The 22,259-nt window shown below is 36.9% G+C and overlaps 2 protein-coding genes across 6 annotated transcripts; one reads left to right on the forward strand and one right to left on the reverse strand.

Moving 5' to 3' along the window:
• Positions 1 to 1,594: 1,594 nt before the first annotated feature.
• LOC109239220 (probable methyltransferase PMT11) lies at positions 1,595 to 9,823 on the forward strand. Of its 2 annotated transcripts, XR_002069863.1 has the most exons (10): positions 1,595 to 2,501; positions 3,095 to 3,244; positions 3,349 to 3,619; positions 4,382 to 4,492; positions 5,299 to 5,458; positions 7,915 to 8,172; positions 8,286 to 8,408; positions 8,799 to 8,876; positions 9,027 to 9,493; positions 9,580 to 9,823. XR_002069863.1 is itself a non-coding variant. In XM_019405747.1 (9 exons), exons 1-9 carry the CDS (start codon positions 1,839 to 1,841, stop codon positions 9,232 to 9,234), a joined length of 2,022 nt encoding a protein of 673 aa, XP_019261292.1. In that variant the 5' UTR covers positions 1,595 to 1,838; the 3' UTR covers positions 9,235 to 9,823. The 2 variants fall into 2 exon arrangements, 1 of the variants encoding a protein (XP_019261292.1); XM_019405747.1 differs by having other exon boundaries at positions 9,027 to 9,823.
• Positions 9,824 to 10,379: 556 nt separating this feature from the next.
• On the reverse strand, positions 10,380 to 21,505 carry LOC109239221 (protein HESO1). 4 transcript variants are annotated; one of them, XM_019405751.1, is made up of 9 exons: positions 21,325 to 21,505; positions 18,614 to 18,827; positions 17,948 to 18,112; positions 16,491 to 16,666; positions 16,317 to 16,412; positions 15,638 to 15,707; positions 11,709 to 11,839; positions 11,445 to 11,555; positions 10,380 to 11,255 (listed from the first exon to the last, which is right to left on the reverse strand). In XM_019405751.1, the coding sequence occupies exons 2-9, from the start codon at positions 18,750 to 18,752 to the stop codon at positions 10,683 to 10,685; spliced, it is 1,461 nt and encodes a 486-aa protein (XP_019261296.1). In that variant the 5' UTR covers positions 18,753 to 18,827; positions 21,325 to 21,505; the 3' UTR covers positions 10,380 to 10,682. The 4 variants fall into 4 exon arrangements, with proteins under 4 accessions (XP_019261296.1, XP_019261293.1, XP_019261294.1 ...); XM_019405748.1 differs by having other exon boundaries at positions 21,144 to 21,505; XM_019405749.1 differs by lacking the exon at positions 21,325 to 21,505 and adding an exon at positions 20,934 to 21,115.
• Positions 21,506 to 22,259: the final 754 nt, after the last annotated feature.

The following is a 22,259-nucleotide window of genomic DNA, read 5'->3' on the forward strand; positions in this document are numbered from 1 at the left end:
CCGGAGGGAGTAGTCACTAACAAGCTAACATTACCTTGTTACTCCACTAGTATGATTAGTCCCTACATTTTGGTTAAGTGACTTATCCAGTGCATGAAATTCATTATTTGTGCCTATGCTTCTTTTGTTAGCTGTTTTGTGCTAGCACCTGTAGTTATTTGTCATCCCTCTCCCTGCTTTTATCCAAGATCTTCCCCTGTTTGTTCCTTGTTAATTCCCTTGTATTGTTTTAGTCTTAACAAATCCTTATTTCAGTAGCTGCATTAACAACAATCACTATGCACCTGTTTGCTTATTAGGCCTTCAAACTTCTCTTCGCTGCCTGGATTTGAGGTCTCTCTCTACTTAGCATCAGATAAATAATTATGTCCAACTTGCAGATAAGTAGTGTAAAAATCAGGTCCCTATTCATAAGCTATCACTTGCTCAAACAATCTACCATTAAGGGTGTGTTTGGTACGAAGAAAAATATTTTCTGGAAAATATTTTTTAATTTTCCCATGTTTGGTTGGCTTAAATGTTTTTGGAAAACATTTTCTGCATGAACTCATTTTTCTCCAATTGTAGGAAAATGTTTTCCTTATCGAGAGAAACGGAAAACATTTTCCAAAACTCATTCTCAACCTTCCTCACCCTCACCAACCCACCCCACCCCCTCTCTCCAAAAAAGGGTTTTTTTTTTTTTTTTTCAAATTTCAGTTTTTCCATTACCACCTACCTACTACCCCTCCGCCCCGCCCCCCTCCCGCTAAAAAAAAAATAATTTTTTTTACCTTAATTTTATATTTTTCAGTTTTAATTTTTTTATTTATCGGTTTAAAGGTTCAAAATTTTACAAGTTCCAAAATTATGAGTTCGGAGGTTTATTTTGTTTGGAAGTTTACGAGTTTAGGAATTATAAAGTTTACGGGTTCGAAATTTCGCGATTTCGAAAGTTTAGCGGTTCGAAAGTTTATGAAATATGTGGGTTCGGAAGGTTGTTGGTTTGAAAGTTTATGGCTTCATGTTTATTATATCTAAATTATTTATGAATACTCTTGAGAAGTCATTTTCCTTAATTTGCGTACCAAACAACCGAAAAATGAATAAGATTACTACTTGTTTTCCAAGAAAACATTTTCCACAAAAAACATTATCCGGTATACCAAACACACCCTAAAATCTTGCATTTTCACTTTTAGGCAATGATCATGTAACATCCATCTCTACTAGTAGCCTGTCAAATGATATTTAACAGTATTTTGTTGTACAATTATCAGCATACAAAGGATTTATTAGAAGGAAAGAATGTATTTTCTTCCTTTATTTGACATTTTTTCTCCCAAAATATTTGATACTAGTATTTAATTTTGTAAAGTTTTTAAAAATTCATGATTTCAACTCTATACCAGTATTAAATATGAATGATGTAATTATTTCTGTATTTAATTAACTTGTCACCATTACTTCAGTATTTTCTCTTATCATTACTATACAAATCAAATTTACGTCTTAAACTATATGATTAACCAAAAAAACTACTCTCCTTTCCTCAAAACGGATAAAGAAAGGACTATTTATGATATAATAAAGTATTTAATTTGCGGGTCTTCATCACGAAGATCTTAGGTATACACGTAAAAGATGAGAGTCTATCACAGATCAAATTCAAAGATTAGCGGCGCCCATACTTCATTTACTCTCTCTTTCTTTGTGTCTTCTTTTTTCTTTTCTTTTTTCTTTAGCACAGAAGGCTACCTTCCTTCTTTTGCAAGAATTCTCATTGAGAGATTCAGATCTACAAATTTGGTTGTATAGTTTCTCTCACTGTGACTGTGTATATGAGAAAGTGAAAAAACATGAAGGGGTTGAGTGGAGATTTACTCAGGTCCACTACTGTTATCAAAGTGTTGGCTTTCGTGTTCTTAGCCGTCGCTTTCTTCTATTTCGGCAAACATTGGTCTGATGGATCGTCTCAACAGCCCCTTTTCTTCGATTCCCGCCAGAACTCATCTGGGCCCATTTCTTCCTCAGCTGTTTCTCTTTCCTCCAATTTCAATAAAACTTTTGATTTATCCACTGTTATTAACGACACCAACAAACAGCAAGCGGGGGAAGTTTCAATTCCGCCACCGCCGGCGGTTACTTTGTCTCCACCACCGCCACCGCCGGCGGTGCAGCATATGGGTTTATTGGACGAGAATGGAGTAATGAAGGAAGATTTCGCGGTGGGGGATTATGATCCGGATGTTGTGGAGAATTGGCCGGGTGTTGGAAACGAGACAGATTTGTCGGAAAACAATAAGGTTGTTAAGGTTAAGAAATTCGGGCTGTGTCCTGAGAGTATGAGGGAGTACATTCCGTGCCTTGACAATGTGGAGGCTATCAAAAAGCTGAATTCAACGGAGAAAGGTGAGAAATTCGAACGGCATTGTCCTGAAAAAGATAAGCGGTTGAATTGCTTGGTTCCTGCACCTAGAGGTTACCAAACTCCAATTCCATGGCCCAGGAGCCGTGATGAGGTATGCTATTCTTTGCCCAAAACATTGCTGATTTCTTCATGTATTGAGTTTTTTTTGGATAAGTTGCTCAACTTTAGTTTTTTGAAGTATTTATTGTCTCATTGGCACAATGTTCTATTAGTGGCGGAGCCCGGAATTTGTGCAAGGGATTCAAAAAAAATACTAGAATGTCACACTTGGGATTTGAACATGTGACATAAAGCAATTTTTGAACCATCTTTGCCACTATACTAGAATTTCAACAGTTTTAATATAACCCCAAAAAGAAACTCATTTTTGCCCTGTTTGCGCAGTATAATTTTCTGATGAAGGGGATTCGATTGAATCCCTTGGCCTCTGTTCTATGTGGCCATGATCATGTACTCCATCTGAATAGAACTATAGTTTGAGCCGTGATCAAGCTTTCCACCAACTTGAGTGTAATAATGATGATCACAAAAGTTAATGTTACCTTTCTCAAAAAAGAAAATCGCAAAAGTTCGCCCCCTTCTAATAAAATCAAGTGAAAATTCAAATTGGAAGACGGGACGTGATTTTTACAATGTTAGATACAATATATGGAATTAGGGAATTCTCAACTATCTCTACTGCAGGTTTGGTTCAGCAATGTTCCCCATGCACGTCTAGTTGAAGATAAAGGGGGTCAAAATTGGATCACCATAGACAAGGACAAGTTCAAATTTCCTGGTGGCGGCACCCAGTTCATACATGGAGCTGATCAGTATTTGGATCAGATTGAGAAGGTATATGATTTTGTTCTTATTTTCTTTAAAGCAGTGAGTCAACAGATAAAACAAAATTAGTATTCTTTTAATTTAACTTTTCCTTTGGACCATGTCTTCACTAGATGGTTCCTGAAATTGCATTTGGTCGTCATACCCGAGTTGCTTTGGATATTGGTTGTGGTGTAGCAAGCTTTGGTGCTTATTTACTATCACGGAATGTGCTCACTCTGTCAATTGCTCCAAAAGACGTTCATGAAAACCAGATTCAATTTGCTCTTGAGCGCGGGGTGCCTGCAATGGTGGCTGCATTTGCAACACATCGGTTAATGTATCCAAGCCAGGCATTTGAATTAATCCATTGTTCAAGGTGTAGGATCAATTGGACTCGTGATGGTATGCTTTTCTATATCCTAGTAATATCCCATCGTGACAAGCTTATACGTCCTATTGTTTTAAGATGGTTTTCTTTTTTTTTTTTTTTTTGAAATTGTTGCATTTGAGCTAACTTGGGCTTCAAATCTTGCATTCTAAGGGTAATGGTGGAACTCTTATTGTTAAAAAAATGTATACTGGATCTGATAATCTGCAACGTTTTTTTTACTGCTTTTTATTTTGATGGATTGATAAGCTGTTACCAATAGTTGTGAATCTTTGTGAGTGGAGACAGATTCCCGTGTTCAGAAATAGTCTTTTGGCAGAATTGTCTTGGAAGGCATAAGAGAGAACTTCCTTTTTCTGTCCCGAGGAAAAAAAAACAGAAACATTTATAAAGATTTCTGTTGATGCGTAGTGGCTCCCGCATTCTAAGGTTTCATGGATGCAGTTGAAGATATTCCACATATAATTTCTCGGGGAGTTCCTAGTTTCTCTCTTTCATTTGAAGGGTGATAATTTTTTTTTCTTTTGGCTTTAATTTATTAGCTCTTTGTTGTCCATAATTCGTAGATTTTTGGTTAGAAGCTTCGTCTCAAGTGTCCTACATGAAAAGAGAATTTGTATTAGACTGATATTTTGATAATGTGTGTTCTAGTTCCACTTCTTTGTTATTGAACTTATTAATAACTGCTGCCATCTTGGATAACCAGATTGTGATTCCTGTCTTGCTCATGTATGGTAAATCTCTAATTTGTGCGTTGATCCTCTGATTTTATGAAGATGGGATTTTACTATTGGAGGTGAACAGGATTCTCCGTGCCGGAGGATATTTTGTTTGGGCTGCACAACCCGTTTATAAGCATGAAGCTGCCCTAGAAGAACAATGGGAAGGTAACTTCATTAAAACTTGGCATGTAGTATGACTCAATGTCAGATCTTCTGAATAGCAATAAAGAGTTAACCTCCTATTATTGTAAGCAATTCTCCATTTCCCTATGGTTTTACTTATCAGTTGGTGTTATGCTTCTATTAGAGAGCATCACAACAAAAACATTGAATGTTTTAATGATGTGTGAAAATTAGTGGTCAAGTCAAAATCAGTAGATAGCTCATGTTTTTTGCTAATAAGGAAAGGAGCTTCCAAAGAAAATTGAACAAATCATATCTTCTAGCTAATGTTCGTTTTTCTCTCCCCATTTGAAGTGATTAAACTATTACTCTCTTACTCGAAAAATAAAATAAAATTTAAGCATGAACGAAACAATCAGAAAAGATAAGTTGTCGGGATAGGAGTAACAACATGGAGATCCCTGGTTCTAATTCCAGCTGCAACTCTCAATGTGAGCCTATCTGCTCCACTCTTGGTGGCAGCCTGACATCTATGCTTGTGGGTTAGGTTGCCAGTTAGTTGGCAGCCTGACATCTATGCTGTGGGTTAGGTTGCCAGTAGATAGTCAAGATGCATACAAACTGGTCTGGACAATGCCATCAAAGAAAAAGTATAAGAAAATATAATTGGATTAAATTAACGAAGTGTAGTCTTGCTTTGTACAAGCAAGCTCTCAATTTATCCACCAATTTAAGAATTTAAATAGAATAATTGCCCATTTTTAAAACCCTGTAAACTACATGTGCACTTCTAGTTCTTGAAAACTTGCACAAGTCATAACACTTTGCTTTCTCCTTTTCTTTACCAGAGATGGTTAATCTAACAACCCGTCTTTGCTGGAAGCTTGTGAAGAAGGAAGGTTATATTGCAATATGGCAGAAGCCTTTAAACAACAGTTGCTATTTAAGCCGCGAAGAAGGAACCCAACCGCCGCTTTGTGATCCACAGGATGATCCAGACAATGTTTGGTGAGGATTATATTGGTTATGCTTATTTAATGTTTTTATTTTTTCCCATTAACATTGTCAAGTTTATCTCCTTCTTCGCAGTTGTCCAGATTTTGGTCCTCCTTTTTGAACGCATATGCTAATTTGTATTGTTTTGCACTTCGTAGAAAAAGTAATTGGATGCAGTTCCTCTTTTTTCATCCAATGCCTCAGGAAGTTGTTGAGTTTTGTGCTAAATGTGTAATTACATGCCTCGCCCGAGAAAATTGAGATGGTTTGTTCTCATTTTTCTTACTAATGTACCAATCAACTTACTAGTTGTTTAGCAAGGCTTTACTTTTACAGTCATAGCAGATTAATTTTTTCTTATTGGGTCATGATGCTTTTTAGTATTAGCTGTGTTGTAAATTGAAAAGAAATCATCCTTGCATATAGGTTCGAGATTGATCTGAACCAGATCTTGGCATAGAAAAGGGCTGAACATCTGTGCAACAATTGTGCCTGATAAAAGCTGCATTCAATAGATGCAATTTACTTGATTATCAAGAAACTGTACATTCTTGAGATTTGGGAGAGAAAAATAGAGTTTGAATTAGTACAAGCATGGGCACCATGCATGTTGTCAGTTCATTTCACTATTCATCTGTTGATGGTATCAGTTGTTTCTATCACCACGTATTCTGCAATAGAATTACACATTCTTTTTACTGCAAAAGTGAACTCACATCAGATATACACCCATAAGTGGTTTCTTCTAACAAAACTATAATGGATGTTTATTTATTTATTTTTTTTTGGGGGGGGAGGGGGAGGGGGGGTAAGGGGAGGTCATGGCCCCTGGAAACGATATTTTTGAAGTACCTTTACGTGTACACATATATGGTCTACAGAGTATATGGAACTTCCTATTGGTGCTCCTCACCCAAAACAGAACAAAGGAATAAAAAGATTTGAGTTTCCTCGTCGTCAATTGGGGCTTTTGATCTGTTGTGCATGTGCAGAGAGATGGAGAAAATATACATTATAAATATACTACTAATAAGACCATAGGAGGAGTTATTTGGATGAAACGTTTTGGTGAAGTCACGCAGCCCGTTGTACTGCTGTCACCCATCTAACTAGAACAAGAAAAAGTTGAGGAATCATTGCACTGAGATGTAGTTATTTGTTCAATCTTCTTTCCCCGATCCTGTATCTTTGTTTTAAATTAAAAATTATTCCCTCATGTCCAATTTGCTTGCCAGTTCTTGCTTAGTGAAAATCAATTTGACCGATTATTGGGCTAAATTGGACGTAGATTATGTTTATGAAAAGAACATTCAGATATTAGCGACTTTCTAAAATAAAATGTCGGTCACAACTCTTTTCCATGTGAAGATGATGGAAGTATACATTTAATATGATGCAAAATTACTTTGTTAGACTCCCGAGAAGCAAAATTTACGACCATTTAAAACATAGAGATTTGTATTTAAAAATGTTTTCACACTTAGACTAGCTGATTGCTAACACATTGTCTTCTGCCACTTACCAGTGGATTAACTTTTCCAATATCTTTAAAAGTAAATGATGTATGGTGTCTTTTGGTTCAGGATGCCCCCTATTGTTTTGTGCCACATGCCAATGGAGTTTTAGTAACTTGCGTGGAGATCAATGCTTCAGTCTTTCCATGTTCGCTGAGTCCTTTTTAGTGGGAAGGACAAGTTCTTTCCTGAGAGGGAACACAGCAATTAGTAATATTATGTAGGCTGTGGAAAACATTAGTTAAGCAACATTAGAAGTTATATTTATTTGCTCTAAAGACCACCGCAGTGGTGTTGGCATACATTATCATCATAAGCACTTCTGCATATGGCTATACCATATCTTATTGCAGAATGAGAAATTATACTTTTTGCATCTATCTCATCTCATATAGTGCTCAGTATACAACTGAAATCGGGACCTTTGTTCTTTAGGACATCCTCATTAAAACTCGCCTAGGAATTTTCTGTTGGCCCATATGATTGGAATAGACTAAATAGAATTGATGTCCTAGTGTAGGTGGTGCTTTCCATTGTGGAGTACCCATTAGATTCAACTTATTCTCAAAATGTGAGTTAATTGGGCATGCCTGTGAAATCAAAAATGATACTTACCCTTTAATCTAACTGTCTTTTGTTTGCCTTTTCTTTTCCAAGTTATAAAATTGGAGTTAACTTGCACTGTTAGCAGCTTGTAGCCAATTAGTCAGCATAGAAAGGTACTGCCATCTATAAAATATCCACTTATTTTCTAATAGGTGGTTATTGAAAATTCTTAGGGCATTTACTAAGTTTGAGCGTCTCCGACAGTAACTGATTCAAAAGCTTGCAGTACCTAATATTAGTGAACTGATTCAAAAGCTTGTGAATACCTTGTAGTTGCATGATTCATTTTCTGTTCATGCTTTTCTTTCATTCTAGCCCTTTATGACTTTTTGCCAAAATCACTTTTAGGTATGTTGATCTGAAAGCTTGTATTACGGGACTACCAGAAGAAGGATATGGTGCAAATATTACCACATGGCCTTCACGCCTTCACGATCCACCAGAGAGGCTCCAGAGCATACAACTTGATGCATATATATCTAGAAAAGAGCTTTTCAGGGCAGAGTCAAGATTCTGGAAAGAAATAATTGAAAGTTATGTCCGTGCCTTGCACTGGAAGAACTTCAAACTTAGAAATGTGTTGGATATGCGAGCTGGTTTTGGAGGGTATTTGTTCCATCTCTATTGCTTTCCTTTTTGTGGTTATTAACTTTAATGCATTTGCGTAAAACTGTTCTAAAGTTTTAGGAAAGAATGCCTATCAATTGCCTTCTTGTTAGATTTGCAGCAGCATTGATTGAAAATCAACTGGATTGCTGGGTTCTAAATGTTGTCCCTGTTAGTGGCCGAAATACCTTACCCATCATATATGACCGTGGACTACTTGGAGTCATGCATGACTGGTAAGAATTGCTCATCTTGTATTTCAGTCTATATTTTTCGTGCTTATAGGTACGGCGTATCCTTATATTGTAATAATTTTATTGAGCCATGCAATTCTTTGTCTCTAGTCTCTACACATTCCCAACACCAATATGATTTGAGAGGAAGGGGAAAATGGGGAAAATAAAAAGATGAAAAAGGAAACGATGCTTGCTGAGTGATTTTGTAGTAGCATCCTCCATCCTATGAGATACAGTATTCTGGCTTATAGGACATGCAAATCTTTAGGCATTTCTTTGGAAAAGTAGGTAGGAGGAAATGCATATTTGGATGTTCTGTTTTTGATATGTGACATCTTGAGGCAGAAAGATCTGGCTGGATTACATATAAATAGCTGTGCCATTTTCCAGGTGTGAACCATTTGATACTTACCCAAGAACATATGACTTATTGCATGCGCATGGTCTCTTCTCCATTGAAAGGAAAAGGTACACTATTAACTTTTTAAAATTTGCTCCAATATGATATTGTGGTCCGACTCCAAGTTCATGGGGTCTCACTGTAGTGAAGTTGGGCTTTCTTTAGAGTAGCATATGAAGAACATGTTGCCATGACTCTGTTTGATTTTGGAGTTTCAGATGCAACATATCCACAATCATGCTTGAAATGGATCGGTTATTAAGACCTGGTGGACGGATATACATCCGTGATTCTCTTGCTGTTATGGATGAACTTCAGGAAGTTGGAAAAGCCATGGGTTGGCACGTATCTCTGAGGGACACATCTGAGGGTCCTCATGCAAGTTACAGAATTTTGACATGTGACAAACGTCTTTTACGAGCCTGAGTTGATGAGTGTTTGAGTTGAAAGGGGAAATGTCTGGTCATGCGCTTTCATTGGAAGAGCAGGAGACAGTATGGAAAGTTTAGAGACTAACTGCTCAACTCCATTAATATATATTGATGTGGATAAACTGTGATTATTCAGAGCTTCATCATTCTGCAATAAATGGAGCTGAAGGGGATGGCTGCCCTACGTAACGCATGCTGTTTTTAGAACCACGTAGCCTATAATGAGGCAGTTCATGTGCAGCTAGCCCACTGTGGTGAAAACATTTTTTGGTTTGCATTCAAAGAAATTTACTCTCCAGTTATTAATTTTATTCATTTACTTTCATTTTTATTATGATAGGCACAGAAGTTACTTGCATCATTGTGTTGATAATGCCACCATCTCTTTCCAGTTATTGCTGTTGCAGCTCGTAATTGCAATGATGAATATGTATCCAGCTCCAAATTCACTTGTAGCGGATGTACCTAAGATTAATCTGAGGGAGCAAATTATTTTAGCATGTTTGTGTTGACAAATATTATAACCTCTGCTGAAGAGTACACGTTTCTATGTTTGATGGTACACGACGGATAATTGTGTTTTCCCCCGTGCATCAAGATTTCCCTTCTGTAGTAGCATGTTTTAATATTTTTCTAGTAAACCACTCTTACTAGTTTGTTATCAATTCATGAAAAAGGCCACAGGAACTCGTTTGCCAAATGAGACAACAGCGTGTGTTCTACAAATTGATAAATTCAGGGATTCTGTGGTACTCAGATTAGAGGCCGTAGGAGAAGTATTGATAAGAAATCGAACTATTCTTTTACTTTTATAGGTACATTTTAGCATGTTTGTGTTGACAAGTATTATAACTAAGACCAAGAGAAGACATTGTTGAGGGTAGTGTATTTAACATATTGTAATACCGCAAATCTTAAAGGCAGTACCCCTTCAATGTCGATAATTCAAGCTAAAATAAATTAATCTAGCTGCAAAGCGAACAAGGTAGTATATTAAACCCTGTTGAACTACGGTTCAGTACTTCACGAAATCCCCTGCTATAATCTATGTATGGTTTTGATCTTACCTTAATGATACATTTACTATTTGATCATTGTATAATAGACTACCACCATAATAATTTCAAGCAGGCCAGGGGGAAAGGTGGGAAGGGCGTTGGAACACCTCTAAGAGAATATATCTCAAGTATTGTGCGTCAGAATCCTCCATCACTAGTGCTGGAATTATAGCGCACAGCAATTTGTATTATCAAGTGTTTTTTTTCTGTATCGTTCCAATTATCGGATGTCCCCTCAGAAGGGACAATTGTCTTTTTCTCTAAAACTGGCAAAAAGACTCGTTGATCTCTCTGGACCAAGCCATCATTTTACCCTAACAAAACAAAAAATAGTAAGCACTTGAAAGGATGCTTAGTTTCAGCAGCACAAGTCAAATTCATGCCCCTATCTGTCAGATTTTGGCCTCCATATTGGCTGTGTTTGAACACGATTAGCCTGAGTGGGTCTCTGCGCCGACGAATTCTGATTCCTGTCCAACCTTTTGTCCTGAAGCCGATGTGCTTGAAATGGTGGATATATGGGTCTCTGTGCCTGAAGCTGATGTGGTGCTTGGATAGGTGGCTGCAAAGTTCTCTGTGCCTGAAGCTGAATTTGTGCTTGGATTGGTGGCAGTACAGCTCTCTGTGCATAAAGCTGATGTTGTGCTCGCATTGGTGGCGGTATAGCTCTCTGTGCCTGAAGCTGATGTTGTACTTGTAATGGTGGCTTTATAGCTCTCTGCGCCTGCACTTGCGGCCTAAGGCCATTTCTACTGTAGTTATTTTGGATTCCAGTAGGAGTTCTTGCCACAAACTTCGATACATGTGGCTTAACAAGAGTAGAAATAACTTCATTCTGATTTTGATTCGATGAAATAAGCATAAAGTGAGTCCTCCTGAATGCTTCTTCTATTCTTGTTAGTTGTTTACTGCTTACACCCCTTGCTGCATTAGCTGGCTGCTCAAAGGGATCCTCAACCTGGATATATAGTAACTTGAATGTCAAAATATAAAAAATAAAAAATCAAAATAAAAAAGGCCTAGACCTGCAGCAGTTTTTTTGGTTTATCCTTTTCTTTTTGCTTCTTAAGGTGGGCGCATGATGGGAAAAAAGGGTGTGGGCGCATGGGGTGGGTGTGTGTGTGTGTGAGAGAGAGAGATATCTTACAAATATTGTGTATGTTTTAGGCAGCCATCTCATGTTGCCCTCAATGTCTTCCCACTGGCCAGTGAATGGGCTAATTCCTTGAGCAGAGGCTTTTGAGCTGATGTTGCAGAACTATATACAGGATCACATTTAATTTTTCTTGCAACATTGTTATAGTTTCAAGGTTGTAATAAATATCCATAGAAAGAAAATATCAAAATAGTCCACAGGTTCAACATCATATGACAATCATGACAGACAACAGAGCCTTGGACAACTTACTACCTTTGCAATAAATGAGATGAAAAGCTCAGACAGAGAACTCTTGTTAATCGCTCGTGACTTTTTTGACATAAGTTGATTTATATTTGTAGCACATGTTTCTTCAATGAACTTCTCTGCACTAGCCCTAACACCTGCAAAAGCATTTTCCAATAGATTGGTGGAACATTAGGCGTTTAGTTATATAGGTCTAAAAAAGAGAGTAGGGAGAAGGTAGTTGTAGTAAGACAGATGAGTCAGCAATAGCAGTCCTTTATGTATAAACCAAGTTATATTTGTTTGGACTTCCTACTTGTCCATTTTAACCTGGTACCTGGTGTTCACAAATGAATTTAACAGTTGCCACCCATGCATTTGACAACCCATTGCAGTAGTAAACTATTCCTCTCATACTTCGTGAGCATTACATTACCATCATTATGCTTTAGAAAACCCAGGAATGCAACCTTGTGTAATTATAGTTTAGGTATACTTCTGAGGTGAGTGCTGACCCCGGCCCTTGAAATCCAGAAAAATTCTGCTTAATGTAAATCTATGGAGCACAAGGTCATAAAAGCAAGTAAGAAGCATCTCAAGTACCTTTAAGAACTACTCTCTCCCCTTTCATTTTATAACAAGGTATTTGATTGGAAATAGAGTTTTAAGGTTTCTTTTTTCAGAGACAAAAATAGAGTTTAACCTTGACATATATATTAACGAATTCAAATTCTTGAACGTTGTGGATTTTTTATAGAAAGTGTCAAAAATTCAGAATGTCCAAAATGAAGAGTGTCATATTAATATATGAACAGATAAAGTATAAAGCAAAACATTGCAAAAATAAGCATCAGCAGGAACAAAGAAACTAAACTAGTACTTTTGATTCCCCCCAGGCTTCAGCCTAGTGGTAAGAGCGCATCTCAAAAAGTGTGGGTAAGGCACACGCCACACATTTGAACCTTGCCGCAGACAAAAGCTGGTGTTTAAGTGAAGAAGTGTAGAATAGCGTGCCAATTATCCACCAAATTTTGAACTGTGCACCACTGGCCCTTGGGGATTTCTTGGTTACAAAAAAAGATGGCAAAATATACCGATAGACACTCAAACTTGGTCGCAACTGTCAGTTTGATACTTAAAACTTATCCAATGATCAAGTAGACACTTCAACTTGACACGTGTGTCTCGTGGACACCTGGGTCTAACAGACTTCACGCATGAATGGCAATCACGGGTGACATGTCAAATGGACAAATTAGTAAATGGCACATATATTTTTTTAAAACATAAAAAATTTGTAAGTAATTTTTTATTTAAAATAGAAAAATCCTCCCGTCCACCTCCTTCTTCCTCAGCCATTTTCACCCACAAACCACCATTATTGACCACTAATTAATTGGTTCTCCCCTCTCCATCTCAAGTACCACCCTCTTTTCTGTCCCAACGATTCCTTCAATATCTCTTTTGTGATTAGATTGCAAATTACATAGAGAAAGGAATTGATTTATTAGTTCAATTTCATAGAATCAATGTCTCTATTTCTTGTGTTCTTTAAAGTCTATAAAAATGGGAGAAATCCAAGAGGCTGTGATCGTTTCTCGTCAGAGGTGATTTCTGGCCAAAAAAGTAATATCAAGCGGCATAGATTTGAGAAGAAAGGTTTTGAGAAAAGAAAAAAGCAAATGAAACAAAAGGTAAAATGAAACAAAAGGTCAGGGATTGCCGGCTAGCATAGGGTTGTTGGACTTTCACCAAACGAATTGCAAGAGTATCATTAATAGACAATGAAGGCAAGGAAGGGATGTGGGTGTCGAGAGAAAAGAATGAAATTTGGAGAAGGATGGGAGAGGGGCATTACAAATGAAATAGAGGTAGATTATAAGGGTAAAATGGAATGTTGCTATACTTTTTCAGTTGGAAATGTGTTGGGATAACATCTCACGCTCTCAAATGTGAAGACAACATACACAGTGCCTGGTCAGATCTGAGTGTCCTCGAGACACACCTGTGTCAAGTTGAAGTGTTTAATTGATCATTGGATAAGTTTAAGTGTCAAACTTACAGTGGCCAAGTTTGAGTGTCTGTCTATATATTGCCTAAAAAATTAACTACTTCTAATTAGAAAAAGGAGAAACACCTGTTGTTCTAAACAAAGTCATCACTCATCATATGTATCACTGTTAAATTGCTAAAAAAACAAAGAGTAGAGAGTCTTTATACTATGGCCGAAATTACTTTTCCACTTATTTAATATATTTTTTGTTCCTACCCCTTCAATTAACAGTTCGTACGGATACCTTCGATCTTGTCATCCTGATGGGGCTACTCAACTACTAACTAGAGCTGTCTATACATCAGGAAGGAAAGGAAAAGCTATACTGAATAATATATTCATATGTATGTACCTGAGCCTTTACCAGTCTAGCATAATCAGTACCATTAACCTAAATTAACAATTATAGCAGCTCTATTAAACCCCATACACGTGCAAGACGCACTTTTGTTTTCATATTCTTTTGATTTTTGCTCAATTATTCGGCACTTGCTTCTAGCTTAACTTGATTACCTCAATTGCAGAGACCTCGAATAAAACCACTAACAAGCCTAACAACATTCAGGATTTTCTAGACAAACTTCCTTGTTGAATTAGGACTTTTTCCTTCTTTTCCTCTTTCACATGCCTGCCAAATAACTACCTACTTCAATCAGGAGAAGTAAATAAAATCAGGGAATTCCTCCGATAATCTTATGGCATTGAAATGCCCTCTTAAAATCTCTGACCTTCCATACCAACATCAGCCTAGAGATCTCTTCCTAAAATATTTTTTGACCCCTTCTACTGGCTCATAAATTTCCACAAAATCCCATTTAATTAGTATTCCCATGATTTTAAAAATTCTGGGGCAATGGAGAACTTCTCCTTTTTCTCATATGTCGGAGTTTCAACTTCCTCTCACATAACACCACAATCTTTCCAACTTTCCTTCTAGTCGAAACCATATCATTTCTCACCCGACTTCCTTCCCCAAGCTTCTAATCATTAACTTTGGATTTCTTCCATTTTTAGTTTGAGGGCGACAAATGTTGATCTTCACTCCCTTTACCAACCTCGATGCTCTTGTAAACAGGTCATTCATCTCCCTCACAAAGCCTCATGCTTAATAGTATTTGTTTGGCGACTTGCTTTTGATGTCTGCTCCATGACAAAAGCTTGTCATATGGCCAAATTTTGGAAAAGAAAAATTATCTTAACCTCCAAAAGGTAAACTCCTTACACTACCCCCCCCCCCCCCCCACCACCTCCTATCTCCTCCTTTCCTGTGTTTTCTCTGTGATTCACAGTTGATAGAGTACTTCAAACTCTTTAAATTCCTCACCTTTTTTTAACACAACCCCCCCCCCCCCTCGCTACTGATTATTGCCATTCTTAATCTATCTCGGCTGAAGAGTGTATACTTCAATTGACAAAAATCTTCACTTAGTATCTTTAAACTATTAAGGACTCATTGGACCAAAATTTGGTAAAAGTTTATTGATTTTTTTTTGGAAATATAAAGGAAACATGTGACTAGTTACAAACTTTTTGAGAATTTGTGAGTGCTTTATGGGTGGAAGAATTTTTCATTGAAAAATGTCCTATAACAACGTCTTCAAACCCAGTTTCTTGGAAAAAGTTTTGCAAAAACTTCTTGATAAAACTTCAACAAAGATACCTTTTTATGACCGAGAAATGGGTCTGGAGACGACCCTTTAAACAACAAAGTCATTTGGCAACAAATGTTGCAACTTTTGAGAAAAAAAAATTCCTCAAACAAATGCCACCTAATTTCTTTGCAAGATAACCACTATATAACTTGAAGTGAAGAGCTCACGCCCCAACAAACATAACAGTAAATTTGACACAGAAAGATGCATCAGCTTATTCAAACATCAATAACAAACAATCATTTAAGTACCTGTAAGATCATCAACCATATTTCCTGGATATATTTCTTTAAGAGGTGGTAAAATTGCAGGCACACATGTCTGCAAAAATAAGTAGGCTAGCTAAGACCAGGGGAGAAAAAAGTTCTGTTATTTACAAAAGAGATGAGAAATTTAATAGAACTGCAACAGTCTTAAAAAAGGAACATGACTAAGTAACAACATTGTAAACAATCAGGTCCAGCCTATCTTTTTTATTTCAATATTCACTTATGAGCCAATCATTTGATGGGGGTGACTTTGCTGTACAATTTTCCCTGAAAATCACTCATCTCTGATAGGTATTTTCTCAGTCCCTACTTACTGATTGGAAGTCCACTTCTTTTCTATTCTCTTCTTCCCAATACTTTCACTTCTTTTTATAACTCTTCCTAATGCTTCCTCACTTTTTTTAATTATAAAAATGAAAGAGCTAGTAATGATAAAACTACATAGCTTGTCTTTTTTACTTTTTTACCCCCCTTTTCCTTCTCCAACTCTCTTGGTAAAAAAAGGATCTAGAGATCATGTATTTGCTTTAGATGAAATGCAAGTCTGTACTGCAAAATCAAGAGTTATATTACCCTATAAGCAATAGGCTTCATACTCTTCAATACTTTGGGATGTGAGACTAGAAACTGCCTATGTAAAACTAATGCAACAGAAAATTACCTGAAAGTGGAACACAACTAACAAGCTGAGAGAGTATGAGTTCAAAGTTCCAGCCTTCGAATCATTGATATTATGTGCCTTAGCCCATTCTTTCACCTGCACACAAAGGAGAAATCATCGAATCGAGTCACATTATTCCAAGGTAGCCTCATTGTCTCCTATACGGGCACATACCAGTAAAACCATATCACGAAATCGTCCATCAATCATGTTGATCCAGTATAATATTTTGGACTTCATTTGGCCACTCAAATTATTGATTGATATATCACAAGAAATATTGTAATTGCCCTGAAACTTCAAGATTGGGACTCTTGCATTGGTAATAAATTGCAGCTTTCGGCATCCACCTGTGAAGTAGCGCTAGCAATGAATTAGACCAACACACTCTTGAAAGCAAGAAACAAACGAGGGTGAAGATTTCTCCGGCTTTTCTCCAACAATGCTAACAGCAGCATTATAGAATTAAATTACAATTAAGACAAGGACAAAAACAACTGAGTTAGGCTCGGAAAGTTATCAACACACTTGGATATTACACATATCATGTTCAGACTTCAGGGTTTCTAGTCTGAGCAAACTTCCTTTCTACAATCCTTTATTTTTCTGTTGTTGCTGCTGCTGTCTTCTTGAGCCGAGGGTCTATCAGAAACAGACTCTCTACCTCCCCAGGGTAGGGGTAAGTCTGCGCACACACTACCCTCCCCAGACCCCACTTGTGGGACTCCACTGGATTTGTTGTTGTTGTTGTTGCTGCTGCTGAGTGCATCTCTTATATAATCCCTTTTTCATATAAGGTAACTTTAGTAACAAAATGCTACGTCTTTTCCAGAATCCTATTACTACGGCTGTTAATGTCGAATTGATGGAATGTTCAAAGGCATTCCATGACATATTGATATCTCATGTTAAATTGTCACATCAGTGAGGTACTTCAGACATGATCCAGAACTAAATTCTCAGAACATCAGTTACCATGAGATAACAAGGAAAACAAAGCAAAGAGGTGAACGCATGTACTTCAATGCATCTGTAACAATCGTATGAAGAAAAAATGGATGATAGCTACTGATCTTCAATCCTACACACTAACATAGTGCTTCTCTTGTTCCTAACAAGGTTGGGTCCTACTATGATAGAATAAGAACATCCATATCCCCCTCACCCCGCAGGAGAATAATTCTATTTACATAGTAACAGCTGGCAACTGGATAAGATATTTAAAATGTCTGACAAAGCTATTTGATTTTCAGCAAGTATTCATTTTGAGAAAAGAGGGCCGCAAATCCAGCTCCAAGCAGCAGTTGGTATTCCTTCAAATAACTAAATTGATATCTGACACCGGTAACCATTCTTTTGGCTCGTTTGCAATAAAACTGCAGCAACTTCCTTTATTTAACAGTTCTAAGCCCTTCCCAGTTGCCAAAGGAAAAACTTCCTATTATTTATCTTCAATTTTAGCACCCCATATAAATATCCCAGGCCCATCAAATGCTATGAGCGTATTTGATTTTTTTCATCGAGAAAATCTCAAACTGCTTGACCATTGATCCTTGCTACTAGTGGAGAATTTTCATAATAAGAAATAATTTATTTACGCAAATCAAAGGGCATGAATCATGAGAGCATACCTTTAGCTTTCAGAGCTTTTCGCACATCCTCTAGTAGACTTAGTTTGTACTTCTTTCCAGCAGATGAGATATATGATCCATTGGGCAACTCAATCGAAATATCAAGATCTCCCCATCTTGTAAAAAGATTTGACACAAAAGATCCAAATGGCTCTACAGTTGCCCCTGGTCACAGAGTAGAAGCTGACAATAGTAAACTTTGTGCTTGTTAACCGAAACAGTATCTATGTCTTCACCTTTAACATACCAAGATGACCCAAAGAAGGGTAATTCCAGAAAAGGAACTTAGAACTTCACCAAATTAGCATCTAATTTACAGGAAGAAAATCTAGAAGACTAAATAAAGCTGTTCATCCTATTAAAATTAATCTTAGCTTGCAATTATGGTCTTCCAAAGCACCAAAGTCCAAAGCTGAGAAGAATCATTTCTAACTCCAAAATCAAAAAGGGTGTAGGGATGAGCTGTTAAATTACAAGGAAAACACCGTCCATTGAGTTGTCAGTACATAGAAACACCCCCTACATACCAACCCGCAATATTGTACATCATGTTTTACCTGATTTGAGAATCAAGAAAAATCGTCTCTACAAGTGACAAACAAGTAACCTAACCACCAAAGTTCCACTAATCAGGATATATAACGAAGTATCACGACTTTAAATTACCTCTCAGGCTTTCTATGTTTTCAACCATGGCTCGAAGTTCATCAATGAGTTGAAATCTCATAGACCAATCCTCATCCAACGGATTGATAGAGCAAAGTATATTCCGAAGAGTATGCTCCAACAAGCTGTAGCCATTCATTTTGAGCACCAGATACCCACTGATTCTAGCTTATTAAAGATAATATATCAACTATTCATGAAAAGAATTGACAACCTGCAGAAAGAAGGGATAAGAACAAGGTTTATAACAATTAGTGCAACTACTCAAGAAAAGATGATTAAGTTGAATTTTGAGGAGTATCATGACAGGTGAGTCTAACAGGAGAGGAATTCAGACTCATTTCACACTAAGAATGAATATCTTTATGTGCCATGAAACAAAATTGAAGCTGCTTAAACATAAAGACAAGCCAGATAATCAAATTCTTGAATCGCAGCAAGGGGGAGAAAATCATAGTTGACTCACTGACAAGTTAACTGTTCTGTCCCTTAGATCTAAAATGTACGAGAGCAAAAAAGATTGACACCTACAAGAAACGCTTGCGAGCAGCCACCACGTGTATATTGCATCAACAACCAAAGGATAAAATGACCAAAACAACTGACTGGCATCCCCAAATTATTGAGTTCTAAAAGTGAATAATGCTAATATCTATCTATTGGATTGCCAAAGAGGACATTAAGAAACATATCCACAAGAGAAACGAGTAACTCAAACGCCAAAATCACAATCCACTGATGGTATACTTAGTGTAAGCAAGCTCTAACATCACATCTTTGGAATAGCATCCAGTTAGAGAAAAGAAAATCCAATTAGACATAAGATGCTCATGAGCATCATGCATACGTAAAAGGGAACGAGGAGGCAAGCCCCTCATCTTCCGCTTATCTTGCTCAGACATGGCATGAATCACTGAACCTGCACCCCTTCATCCAAGCACAACTTCATACTCAAACGTCATCTTTTGTCTAAAGTCCAAACAATTCAATATCGTCTCACCGGACCAGCTAAACCCACCCATCCACTAAAGAAATATAAAACAAGAAGTTGGACCTTGATTCGAATTCATTGACGTGGTCCACCTTCTCTACCATGCTTAATATGTACAGAAGTGGAATCCGATGCTGATAATGTAATTAACCAAAAGAACTAAATACACCACACAAGGTTTTATACACAAAATAAATTATAGATTCTCAAATATTCACCCTAAGAGGAGCTTATGGGTTTACATTACATGATCATGTTCAATAAATTACGATAACTGAGTTCAATCAACAACTGTTCACTTAGTTTATCTAAAAACCATAATAAGCATAGATGTCCTTTTTAGTATGCATATCGGCTTATCCATTAATCCAAATTTGTATGTCTTACTCAAGATCTTATCCGATGAGAGAAACACAACCACAACTAAGACAAGCATTCACATTTTGATACATCTCTACAAGATAGTGCAAAAAACAAAACAAATTCAAATGTAATAGCAATAAGTAATGAAGTTCTAAAAGCAGAAACCTGGGAAGGAGAACTGAAGTTTATGCTTGTACAAACAAACTCCTAGAATCTACGAAATGATACTTTTAACTCAAATCCAAGTACTTGGACAATTTATTTCGACGTCCATAAATATGCACAAGAAAGTAGGACAAAGTAATCCATTAGCCTCTGCTGCTTCACTGGTATCAAGTAAGTTTGTCTGCAGACTGAGGCTTGCCCTTATTTTACCAAACAACTAAAGTTGGATCAGTTGCTTTAGAATCAAAAACCATAGTTTCTTCTTATTTGACAATTGATAGTTAAATCAGTTTTTACCTCCTCCTTTAAAGATTTTAGTAGCTTTTAACATCCAAATCTTTCAGATTGATCCGACAATAGGCTATAGATCACTCCCCATAATTTTTTTTTTACCAAAATAACTTCAGGACCTCTTTCCCCTTTTATTAGTAACTGCAATGTCTAAGAAGGCTTAAAATCCATTCTATCCGACAAACTTGGTGGTTATTGTTAACCTTCCTTAGATATTTAAGAACAGTATTCTAGAAGACTTACCGGCCCAGGAAACAAAGAACCTTGAGTATGGCATTAAAAAAAGTTAATATACCTCTGGATACAATTCACACATAATCTTTGAGCAAAAGGAAAAGATGAAGAAAGCTTCAGTGACTTCACATTTGGGTTTATGGCCTAGGCCCTAATTGGCAACCAAATTACAGACAATTAACACACTAGAACCAATACATGCTCAGAATCAGGAGCGGAAATAAGTAAGTAGCATCCGTCAAAATATGAGGGGACAAAAACAACAGGAAACGATACCATGGGAATAGCATCCAGAAGTTCCCATAACTCAGAAAACCAAATCTTTATAATCAACAATTCAGCACCACCACCCAATTCCTTATTATAATCAATGAAATGGGTCCACTGAAAAGGCATTCAGAATGACCCGAAAGGGAAAAAGAAACAAATGCCAATAGCGATTAAAGTTGAAAAAAAGGGAAAAATGCTGGAGTGGAAAGTACTAACCTAATTGCCATTGGGTGATCGTAAAAGGGTCCATTGGAGACATTAATAACTTTTTTCAAGATTTATGACTATGAGGAGGGGCGAGTTTGCTTATAGGCAAGGGTTTTCTCCATAGTAATAAAATTTGTGTCCTGTCTCTATCTACTGAGTGTATAACTCTAAGGTTGTATATTTTACTTACTGCGACAAGATTTTGGAACGCGGGAAACGCGTGTCTGAGTATTTCAGGCATAGAAATTAGAATTTGATTGACGAGGGACGACTATCAAGTATGAAGTTCTCACAATCAGTGCCATCCCTATTTCCATGTACCTACGGATCTTGAATCATTTATATCTCTTATTATGTTGTGTGCCAATTGTCTCTCATCAACCAAAAAAAATGTTAATGGGCTTATTATGGATCAAGTCTATTAGGTTGGATCCCTACATGATAAGTGGAATTTTCATGAACCACCGTATTTTAGAGCCTAATAACTATAACTTGCCTAATTAACATTCGTAGCTGTTGTTCAGTTATTACTAACTTGTATCACTTGTATTCAAACGCGCAATTAATATAGTATATGTTAATTGTGTTCGTTCTCGCGATGAATACTACATGTATCAATTGTATTCGTTGTGTCAACTGTATTTGTTCGCGCAATAAATACTACTTGTATCAACTGTATTCGTTCGCGCAATTGTATCTATTCGTGCAACGAATACAATATGTATAAACTGTAACCAAGGCGGAATACAATCGTGTATACAAAGAATACAACTTGTATCAAACCAGCTAAGCAGGCGCTCTAACCAACTGAGCTATGAGAACTTCTTGCTCTCTTTTTTAGTTCAAAACAATTTAATCTCTTATTTCATGGATTTGTTATACAATTCAAATATAGGTACGAATGGTAAATTTGCTAAAAGTATAGCTACAAATTGTAAATACAGTGTAAATGTTTGATGTGTCGCGCAATTTTCCGTTCAATCTATGGTCTTCAAGCCCAAAAGTCTATTAAGGATTTCTTGAAGGCTACTTTATCCTAAAATGACGCCTCTAAAAAGGTACATATTTCCTTCCTATAACAGCTTGTTTGGATGGTTGTTATGTATCGTTTCATAATGTGTCGTA

Source organism: Nicotiana attenuata, unplaced genomic scaffold (assembly GCF_001879085.1).
Source record: "Nicotiana attenuata strain UT unplaced genomic scaffold, NIATTr2, whole genome shotgun sequence".
In the NCBI taxonomy this organism is placed as follows: domain Eukaryota; kingdom Viridiplantae; phylum Streptophyta; class Magnoliopsida; order Solanales; family Solanaceae; genus Nicotiana; species Nicotiana attenuata.